At 42.6% G+C, this 10,425-nt stretch overlaps 2 protein-coding genes across 7 annotated transcripts; both read right to left on the minus strand.

Moving 5' to 3' along the window:
- Positions 1 to 278: 278 nt before the first annotated feature.
- On the minus strand, positions 279 to 6,511 carry slc25a42 (solute carrier family 25 member 42). 5 transcript variants are annotated; one of them, XM_011616490.2, is made up of 9 exons: positions 6,148 to 6,511; positions 5,026 to 5,091; positions 4,793 to 4,939; positions 4,362 to 4,473; positions 3,725 to 3,750; positions 3,432 to 3,598; positions 3,199 to 3,315; positions 2,940 to 3,091; positions 279 to 2,861 (listed from the first exon to the last, which is right to left on the minus strand). In XM_011616490.2, the coding sequence occupies exons 3-9, from the start codon at positions 4,859 to 4,861 to the stop codon at positions 2,527 to 2,529; spliced, it is 978 nt and encodes a 325-aa protein (XP_011614792.1). In that variant the 5' UTR covers positions 4,862 to 4,939; positions 5,026 to 5,091; positions 6,148 to 6,511; the 3' UTR covers positions 279 to 2,526. The 5 variants fall into 5 exon arrangements, with proteins under 5 accessions (XP_011614792.1, XP_011614793.1, XP_003975708.1 ...); XM_011616491.2 differs by having other exon boundaries at positions 6,349 to 6,510; XM_003975659.3 differs by lacking the exon at positions 5,026 to 5,091.
- Positions 6,512 to 7,186: 675 nt separating this feature from the next.
- Positions 7,187 to 10,425, minus strand: armc6 (armadillo repeat containing 6). 2 transcript variants are annotated; one of them, XM_003975658.3, is made up of 8 exons: positions 10,355 to 10,425; positions 10,002 to 10,141; positions 9,453 to 9,538; positions 8,805 to 9,375; positions 8,562 to 8,707; positions 8,362 to 8,493; positions 7,820 to 7,957; positions 7,187 to 7,739 (listed from the first exon to the last, which is right to left on the minus strand). In XM_003975658.3, the coding sequence occupies exons 2-8, from the start codon at positions 10,120 to 10,122 to the stop codon at positions 7,527 to 7,529; spliced, it is 1,407 nt and encodes a 468-aa protein (XP_003975707.1). In that variant the 5' UTR covers positions 10,123 to 10,141; positions 10,355 to 10,425; the 3' UTR covers positions 7,187 to 7,526. The 2 variants fall into 2 exon arrangements, with proteins under 2 accessions (XP_003975707.1, XP_011614791.1); XM_011616489.2 differs by having other exon boundaries at positions 10,360 to 10,403.

Below are 10,425 nucleotides of genomic sequence, written 5' to 3' on the forward strand. Positions count from 1 at the left end.
TAATTATTCACTTGTTTGTTTTGACTTGATTTGGGCTACTGTTGCTTTCAAGATCAAGTTCAGGTCTCCAGCGAGGCCTCCGGCGGAGAGCTGGCGCCATCATGCTGCTCTCGAGGCGGCGCTGCAGCGCCACCTGCCGGTCGCCTGTGCCAGGTGTCATTCATGAGGACGCTGCGCCCCCGAGCGGACATTAGGGGTTACCACATTCCTTTTTTAACAAACTGAAATGAGGTTCAGAATGAACAATAAAGGTACAAGAAAAACAATAAACAATAAATAGTTTTGTTACTAACATCCAGTTTTATTAGACAGTTTATTAGAGAGTCATTTTATTACAACTTCACAATATATAACTAGAATCTGGACATCTGGTGGGACAGTAGTAGGTTTCACATCGGATTGGCAAAAATCACTGGGATGAACAGAATAGCCATGATACCACTGTGGTACGGAAACACGCAAAAATACGAGATATGTGATAAACATGCAAACATTTTAACCGTTTGCACATCAATGGAAGGTCACCCTAAAATAGAAAAAATGTCTGGCTGTAGTTCTGATTTCAGCCTCTTCAAGCCACTGAGGAGTTCTCATAAATAAAGCTTATTTGGCATTTCGTGATTGTGTAGAACAGAGCAGGATGACCAAGTTTCCTTTCCCCAAATTAGAGCTAAAATGACCTAAACGTTTATTGTTCTGAGATGGATGGAGCGGACCAAGTGTGTTACCGCAGCCTGCAAACCCCCCAACAAAGGCAGTTTCACGTTTTACAAAAGTCACATAAAAAACTGTCCCTGAAGTTCTACATTCAGTCATAAAGGTCTATCAATCCCCCAGACCACGTTCGTCTGATGCCCCTCAGATAATTATAAATCCCAAAGGTTAGAAAATGGAGGCAACCTTGAACAAAGGTTAGAGGGAACACTACTGCTCCCCGTTAGGCACTTGTGTCAGTAACTTCTGTTACTAGATACTTTCTGCTACTTTGCATACAGATATTCAAAGATCAACCCTGCATCGACCCTTCTGTGGGTCAGAAGTGGTAAATTTGAACGGAACATCATCATGTGACCGATGATAAGCTGCTACAATTCCCTGAAGGATCACAAGAGATAAAGGTGAATGGATCGATGGGAGCTGATAAAGTGATCAGTGGAGGTGAGGGAGACACGTCTCAGGGCAGAGCTGAGTGATGAGTCAAGTTCTGAAGCTTCATGTCTGATTTTCTTTTTTTTTTTATCAACCTGAAGTCGAGACTGTTCAGATATGAATCCAGGGTCTGAAATTTTGTGGAATCAGTCTTGCTAAACGTTCCTGTGTGGCGCCATTTGTTCCACTATAGCTCCTGATACAGCTATTAACCATCAAATTAAAGACAAATCTACATAAACACGTAAGCATTTCATGAGCCTGTTTAATGTGCTGCGGTCAACACTGAGACCGAATACGTTTAAATGCCTGTAACGTGATAATAGCGCCCCCGGGAGGTTGCTTCTTGTATAGCATCTAACTCTGACAACTGCAACAATTCATGAAACTATACTTATTTTATGACCTGTTAAGATGAAGCTACCATCGCAACATCATATGGAAGACAAAACTTTATATACCCTACTATATGTGTGAATGAGTGACCTTTACCAGCGACCAGTTGGAAGAAACTTACAAACAGCAACATTAAAATATTACTGTTAAAGCAGCGTTTCTCATCCAGTGGCCATTAAAAGTACAGTGTAAACTTCGTTACAGGGCTGTTCTGGAATACATTCGACTGTACAGCTGTCTCATCTAAGATATTAAATCTGTGGATTAACAGAAACTCTCAAAAATAATATCCTCGCTGAGTTAGTCGGAGTGAGTCCCAGCTGGCCTCAATTATTTCAGAAAATCAAACTATCTCTGCTGATACATCTTTAAAAACAACATATTAATATATTCAAACCACAAAAAATCCTCAACTCCTTTTTTTATCCTCTGTGGTTGTTGGCACAGGCTTAAACTGAATTAATCTCTTCAGGAATTTAACTTAAAACACACTGGAGAGGCAGCGACTTAAACACAACTAACAAATACTGACAATTTCACTGAGGTTAAATTATTGTTAGCAATTTGCTGGGTGGGGTTGTGCTGTACACACACACACACACACACACACTGAGAACATTCATGCTTTACACACTGATCAGCACTCATTTTTATACAATCTACCCTAATATAATCGGCATCTTCTTCACAGCCTTTGGTATGATTCCTGTAACTCTTAATTAATCCAATGGGGTGTATTGATCCTCAAATAAATTTAATACATCTTAAAAGTATGTGGCAAGGTTTTAACTGGACACTGTAGTGTGAGCGTGAACATCCGCTTTCAGCCTCATTTGTTAAGTGTCGACGTTAAAAATAATAAATCTGATCATATTGCACTTCGGCATATACGAGTTTGTACCAACCAGAACACCCGATGCCCACAGGGCTGCGGCCATGCGAGGAGAGCTGCTGTTCCTCTCCAGAACCTCTTCTTCATCTCTATCGGTGCTCTTGATCTGTGTGGCGCATCTGGTGCAGCTTTCTCAGCAGGATCTGGGTCAGGTCAAAGGTGGTGAAGCTGATCCCGACGGCGATGGGCCCTTTGACCCAGTTCATGCTCAGACCTTTGTAGAGTCCACGTATAACCCCCTCCTCAGCCACTATCTCCTTAATGGTGCCCAGGATGGTGCTGTATGTGTGACCCGTGACCCCCGCGGTCTGCATGCGGCGCCGTACCACATCCAGAGGGTACGATGAAGACTGCCCGATCAGACCCGCGCAGGCCCCGAACACGAAACGTTCATACGAGTACGGCTGCAGGCGCCCGCTGTGCTCTACGGGAGAGAGGAGGGGAGCGGAGGTCAAATCTGAGCGTCAGCGACAGAAAGGAGGATGGCGGCGGCAGGACTGACCAGCGTGGACTTTCTTCAGCGTCTCGTAGGTGAAGAAGCTGAGGCCAGCGTAAGACATGACACCCAGAATACTGGGGGCGAAGCCTCGATACAGCGTCTTTAGACCCTCCTCTCGAGATATCCGCATAAACACATGCACAATGTTGCTGTACCTGTGAAGAAAGGTCAGAAAATTACATTTCTGTTATTGTGTCACGTAGTTAGCATTAGCTTTTGTGCTAACTGTGCTATCTCGGCGGGCTTGTCAGGTAACGCTCACATTTCCTTCGGCGTTACAGCCATCCTGGCGCGAACCATGTCTAGAGGATATGTCAGCATCGCTGCCGTGGTGCCAGCTAAAGCGCCCGCCACTAGCCTTGGAAACGGCGGCAGAACTCTGGAACACACAGCAAAGACGGCATCAGCTCCCCCAGTTTGATCTAATAAAGGCGACGACTGAACGAGGCCTCAGTAAATTCCAAACCAAGTGCAACGGCCCCAAGTCTCACTCACTTTTCCTGAAAACCATAGTGGGTTCCCAGCAGGCGCTTGTACTGCTCGTGGGCACAGAACTGAATGGAGGCATAAGGGATGACCCGCACCATGGTGGCAGAGTTTCCCCTCCACAGACTGAAGAAGCCATCCTTCAGGTAGGTGCGGTAGATCAACTTGTAGGCCTCCTGCACACCGATACACTCATGCTTGAACTGATAACTCCACGTCCAAAGGTGAAGGTTTGTTCAAAGTAATGTGGAAAGAATGTTAGAACTTTTCCTTACAACGACCATAATTGGACGTAAACCTACCTTTGCAGAGAATCTTGCTGAAGACACTGAAAACAAAACCAAGAGGTAAATCAGTGATATCAAACTGTGTCATTGCTACCAAATTAAATACAACACAAAACCTCCTTTATGCACAAATAAGGTACCGGATTGTCTGGACTATAAGGCGCATTAAAATACTTTCATTTTCTCAAAGGTCGACAGTGTGCCGTATTCATTACCTGACCTCAAACCGATTTTATGTGGTACACGCCGCTCAAAAATCTGTCAAAATATTTTAATACAACTTTAGTAAGCTACTTAGCCGTACCACATGGTGGATTGTCGGAGCATTACGGCTATCGTAGTCAGGAGCCTCGCAGAGGTTTGTTTCGCTTAATGCACCTTATAATCCAAAAAATACGGTAACTGTTTCACTATAAGGGTCAGACTTCCATTCATTATTACTAGTAAGGCTTGAAAATTGAGCCAAGCTGTATTGCAGAATTTCCAGACGTTAAACTGACGCCTTTTACTCAGATAACTGGGGGGAAATGGTCGAAGGAAAAAAACTGCTTAGTAAGACGACTAGATGACAGATTGCCGTGGAGTGATAAAGTAAAAGCAACACTGGCGACAAATCCAGACAGCTTCCAGTTCAGATGAGGCGCAAACCTGCCTTGGAAGATGATTTTAGTCCTGTCCAGTGGGGCCACCGCCGTCTTGGCCACGGCGCCGGATAAGGCTCCAGAGAAGAGCGAGTTGATCACGGATTGGGTTTGGTTCAGACCCTACAGAGAGTGAGGAACCGCATCACTGATCACACAGATAAAAAACAACCCGTAAAGGCCGAGTCCTCGCGTGACAAACTTGTTTGAGCAGCCGTTTGAGAAGCTGTTGATTATTAAACTGATGGCAGCATCTGGACAAAAACAGCTTACAAAACCTGTCAGCAGACCGTCCAGGAACCGCAGGCATGATTATCAAATTTCCAAATCCTGCAAAAACACTACAAATTTCTCCAGCAACCAGAATCCAATCCAGTCCAATCATTTCTATAATCTTTCTTGAAAGAAGAACGCGTTAATGAAGTTTCAGGTAATACCTTACCTTGGTCTGACTGGGCCGATGCGGCATTTCCTCCTGCGCAATGGACGCCTGCTGGTGTTGGACTCCCATCCCTGACAGCTACAGCCAGCTCTCACCAATCCTGCTCATCAACTCCGACGCCTGGAGAGGCACAAACGCCGGGAACCTCTAAAGAACGACAAAATCCAGCCAAAATCTGTGAGAACCTGAACCGACGGGCAGCAAGAGCTGATATTTCAACAGGCTCCATTCACCTCTAGTAAATGTTTACCACCTTACTCGGTTTGGAAGAAGACTAGTTCACAGCAAGTCACATATCTCTAGTACAAAAAACAAGTACATAAAATGGACTTTAGAAGGGAGATGCTTTTTCTGTGGTCAAGAAAAAAAAAAGTTTCTTTGTTTTAGGAGCTGATTTCATGTGAGGGATTGGCTATTCATAAATCATTCCAGAAACCAGGCTCACATTTCAATATCACACACTAACCCCACTGTGTTCTTTCACGTGACTATTTCTTGTCTATTCGGGACTGTTTCATAAATTTTTTCCCAATACATCCCTTTGTAATATAAGTTAACTGCTATTAATTCTGTAACCTTTGATCAGCAACTCAGTTTGCAACATCTATATATAATCTCCTGAATCAGGCTTTGCACAAATCAGGATCTAATCATGTGCACAAACGGCAAGGCTGCCTTTTGAGGTTACAATGCAGAGAAATTGCAACGTCACTGTTCAGGGAGTGTGACCTCCTGCTGTGCTATTTGATCTACCAGCTGTCAGACTATAACAGTGGGAGAAGAAAACGATCATTTACAGACAGAGCCGTGACAAAGCTAATATTGCCACTTGTAAAAAAGGGTTTTGGGGCAGAGCTTAAGCTTACAAACAGGCCAGAACCTGACATTCCACCTCAGGCCCGTTAGGGAGGTGGGCTGTGCCCTCTGTCCACATGCATATCATTTTACAGGTCTTTCTTCCTTGCTGTCTGTCAGTCTTTGTCAAACTTTGCTGCCATATAGTGGAGTGGTGGACCATTGACAGTGGCCCTAACTGTTGTCTAAAGCAAGACAACAGTTTCTGTGATGGTGAGCAGTTGCACATCTGCAAAAATGGTCATTTAAGCCTGGTCCTTATTATTGTTATTATTTATTTAGCTCAAGAGTTTAAAGCCTGGAACAATCATAAGTATATAGCCACACTCACAATGGTATTTAATGCCTTTCGGATTGTTTTATACATCAAGGTGCTGACTCTTACGATGTTACTTAATATTAATTCCTTAAATAATCTTACCGTACTTCTCTTGCCTGTCCCACTGGGTGGCGCACTTACTAATGTTCTACAAACTCATCCAGAACTAAGCGCCGCTTACCTTATAAAGATGAGATCTGACCCGTCAGATTTCAGATGCTGCAAATTCTCCCCAGAATATATATATATGTATATGTTATCCTAAACCGTTTTTCCGAAGCTGCCTTTGAGTAAGACACAGTAACAGCATTAGCTGTTAGCTTGTTGCTAAAGGACCATTAATGTTACTGCCTATAACCTTATGCAAATATTGACAAAGCACCTAAATGCCGCGATCCAAAGCACATTTCTTCGGTTGATAAAGGCACTGACACCAACACATTTCACTCAGTCGTGAGTTGTGTTGTGACTTGTAGCAGCTGACATTGCTTAGCCACGCTGTCGTAAACGCTCCTGTCAACGAAGCGAGACGTTAGCTCGACCACAGGGAGGTGGGTTTGACGAGGACGGTGCGGTGCATTATGGGAAATGGAGTTGGAGCAGGGTGGCATGGCGAAAGGGCCGTTAAAGGGGCGTCGTTGGGACACGCCTTTGGTAGTTTCTTGTGCGAGATCACCATTTGGTGTGTCATGATGCACAGGCAAATATATATATATATACTGCATACGAATATATCTAAGCACTATCACACGACAGGGAGTGCTATTGTGCTATTAGCACAGGTATCATTCAGTCATAGGTATTCATATAGTATTTGTGTGTATATATGTATTTTTTTTTTTATATGTATTCATGAGTATGTGTGTGTATATATGTATTTGTTAAAATATGTATTTGTGTTTACATCAGTTTATCATACTTGATATTCTTCTGATGCAGTTTTCTATTCTAAAACCTTCTCTGACACTCAGTCTTCCAGTCTAAGGAAGTTGGAACAAAAGAAGCTTCTTAACCAGCTGAATAACTGATGTCTTCATCGTTTTACAGAATATTTAGGACTTCTTTTTAGGTTTTCGGCTGTTAGCAAGGAAGTTTTGATACAAGTTACATGATATAGTAGGTTGCTTTATCAAAGCCCCTTGGCCTTGATCCTTTTGATTGAAGCTACATGAAATTAGAAAGAAAAGAAATAAGCTTAAAAGAAATAACATTACAGCAAATTGTATTATTGCATATATTTACACATGGCACAGAAGTATTACATTTCATGAGAATATACAGTATGTGGTACATTAAAAAAATGCATGAATACCATTAGCAAGCAAAACAAAATAGGAGTCAGATAGTTTGTTCATAACATTGCCTCTACGCCCAGCCACGATCTAGTTTAGCTTGTTTCCTCACTCCAAGTGAAGTGCATCATTCTATTTAATTCTAAATTCCTCAGTTAAGGTTTATTTTTTTCAGGCAATATACGGCTGAGCTGGAAGAGTCACAGTTACCTTCGCTGCAACATTTCAGGGAACCTCATAATGTGACAATACACACGCCTCACTCTACTCAGTTTGTCAGGCTTCCGTGTTTGCCGGTCCACAGCTCTCGAAGCTCCACTTTACATCCCAGATCTCTGAGAGCAGCTTTCCCAACATCCCCGCAGTCCTGATGGGTCTTTACTGCCTCGGCTATCAGGGCTTCTGCCCCCATCTCCAAGATGGGTTGAATGTAGTTGGGCATACGTGAAACCAGATTCCTCAACAGCATACAGGCTTGTTTCTATACAGAAAGAACCCAAGAGACACAGTTACTCCCTAAGAAGTATTAATTTGCAACATTAATTAATGACCTAATATTACCTGCACGTTGACTGCATCTGCATGTGTTTTCATACTCTGAATAGCTGCGAAGGCTCCTCCGTTCTCCATGATGACACTGCAGTTATCGGGCTTGCGTAAGGCGAGCACAGAGAGGCACGCACAGCCCTGCTCGCACACCTACCGCAAAATATGAGAACATTACAGATGAGGTCATTACAACACCTACAATCTCATCATTTCAGCCAACAAAATTGTATGTAAGCTTCATAATAAATTTGAGTTAGTACCTACCCCTTTACGAGGCTGGAACAATCCAATATAACATGATAAACATTTAATAATTTACAGACATTAGGTCACAACAGAGGTCAAAGATTAATCTCCTGAGAGCTTAGAGGACTAGTTTGTAATCTATTTCCAGTTATTGTTCCTATCAAATTAAGGAGTAGAGATTGCCAATTTTAAGGAACACAGGGCTTTTCTTACATCCCCATACAAAACATTGAACTGTGGCCTGTTTTGATATATAGTGTTTTCATCCCACTACAATTGTTCTAATCACATCCAAACACTTAACTCACCAATGAGCTGGTAGTGTGTCTGTTCATGGCAATGACAATTAGCGGGACTCCCCCGGCATTAACAACTGCGTCCTTTACATCATCGTTTCCTGCAACAGCTCGTATCGCGCTCAGAATCTGCCGAACCAACTCCTGCAATTAGAAACTCTAATGAGTGAAGGGAGGGGGGTGAATGTGTGAAAATGCTTTTGGTCGATTACCGCTGATTCATAACTGTCTGCAAGAAGCGTTATTATGAATTCCAACCCCCCGAGATCACAAATGTCCTGACAGAACTCGTTCCTGACAGCCAGACGGGATAAAGTTGCACAGAGCTCACTTAAAACAGAGGTATCTTCAAGATGACCTGCGATAGAAGAATACAAAAAATTAGGAATATGTCAACAAACACATCGCTAAGCTACCAGGCCACATGTGTAGAATATAGTGCCAGCTGTTCTCACCTTTGGCAGCGTCAATTAGAACCTTTAGCCCACCGTGCTCCAGGACAATAATCTTAGCATGGTCATGAGCATGTCCAAATGTAACACGGACATCATCGTCAAAGGTCATGACCCTGAGAGCAACAGAGGCCTCCTTTACCAGCTCGGCACAGTCACTGTGTTGCGTGATCGAACTAGTTAGCAGAGCCAGGACTCCTCCTTTTACCAAATCCTGTCGATTCTGTTCATGTTTCAGACAGCAGTGATGCACGGTCTTGATAGCTGCACGCGTCACCTCAGAATCTTCCCTGTATTTTATAAGAATGTCCAGGAGCAACCGCTGGCCCTCTGCATCCAACAAATCTGGCTGTCCATCTGTGAGTGCAGCAAGAGCGAGTGTGGCAGTCAGCACGGCCTCCTGTCTATCGAAACTCTTTTTACAGCAAGAAAGGATGACAGGATAGGCATCTTTCTGGGCAGCCAGATACCTATGAGCAAAACCCACTGAGCAATGTTCAGTAAAAGACTTGATGTCTTCCATCAGATCCATAACATCCGCAGACTCATTCCTATTTCGGAGGGTATCCAAAACCTACACATGAAAACACAGGGGAGAAAAAGATCAATGCTTTGGGAGTAAATATCTTTTCAAAATGGAGCAAAACTCACCTGCAAGATTTCATGCATTTGCTCTTCTTGCTCTTCATTTGATGGTGCAGCAGGTGCGGCTTTAACTATGTAACTGAGATCCACACCTGAATCCAAAGATTTAAACATTTCACTTAAAGTTTTAACACACATTTCACTCCATTTAGATAGAATCACAATAGCTAATCTATAACATTGGCAGATGAACCAAATTTTCACACATGGTCAGTATCATTTCAGATTAAAAGAGTTTTGCTTGTGTTTCTAATAAGATGCATCTGGAGAGATCACTCTTGTACCTTTGTAAATAAATTAGTAGTTTCCTTTAGACAGGAGCATGTGTTGTTTTCTAATCAATAACTTCATTCCAAACGATCAATGTAAAAACAACGAATGTTGTTGCCGTATTCTTCATCCTGTTATTTAGCTTTAGCAATAGCTTTCCAATGAAGCGTTTATTACACGTCACACCTGCTTGTTTCCCGTGTTATTATCAGTACAGTACATACAGAACCAAACCCCTGACAAACCCACTGTTGAGTATTCTTATTCTTTTCTTCAGCCGGTTACCTTGAGACTCAAACTGCTCCACAGCCTCTTTAAGAGCTTCATCGGGTTCCATGTCAAATTCCTCCATGTTTTCTCTGACTGTAGCATCAAAGGTTTCCTGGGTTATCCTACGTTTCGCCATTTTTCGTTGTTAATCGAGTCTGAAACAATAATATGACACAACTCAATTAATTACATATTAATATCAAATGACAAACATTTCAACATTTAAAGGACAACTATTCCTATTTAGCTAGTAACGTTTGACCATTTGTTTCCACCCTTTTTGCTGACTAAGACTGTTTAATGGTCAAATGATTTAAAATGTCAGTAAACAACGCTCTTTCTAAACAAGAAAACAGTGTAAACATCACCTAACTGTTTCCACCGCCCAGTGACAGAATGAATGGCTCAGTCTTCTTCGTCTTTAATTCCTGCTTCCGGG

Source organism: Takifugu rubripes, chromosome 22 (assembly GCF_901000725.2).
Source record: "Takifugu rubripes chromosome 22, fTakRub1.2, whole genome shotgun sequence".
NCBI classification, from domain to species: domain Eukaryota; kingdom Metazoa; phylum Chordata; class Actinopteri; order Tetraodontiformes; family Tetraodontidae; genus Takifugu; species Takifugu rubripes.

Coding starts and splice junctions, on each gene's coding strand:
- slc25a42 (XM_003975659.3), bottom strand. CDS start 4,861: ATGGGAGTCCAACACCAGCAGGCGTCCATTGCGCAGGAGGAAATGCCG. Junction 3,751..4,361: donor GACTAAAATCATCTTCCAAG/GCAGGTTTGCGC, acceptor TTTTGTTTTCAG/TGTCTTCAGCAAGATTCTCT. Junction 3,092..3,198: donor GCTGTAACGCCGAAGGAAAT/GTGAGCGTTACC, acceptor CTTTCTTCACAG/GTACAGCAACATTGTGCATG.
- armc6 (XM_003975658.3), bottom strand. CDS start 10,122: ATGGCGAAACGTAGGATAACCCAGGAAACCTTTGATGCTACAGTCAGA. Junction 9,539..10,001: donor GGAGCAGTTTGAGTCTCAAG/GTAACCGGCTGA, acceptor CTTTGGATTCAG/GTGTGGATCTCAGTTACATA. Junction 8,708..8,804: donor TCTAATTGACGCTGCCAAAG/GTGAGAACAGCT, acceptor CTTCTATCGCAG/GTCATCTTGAAGATACCTCT.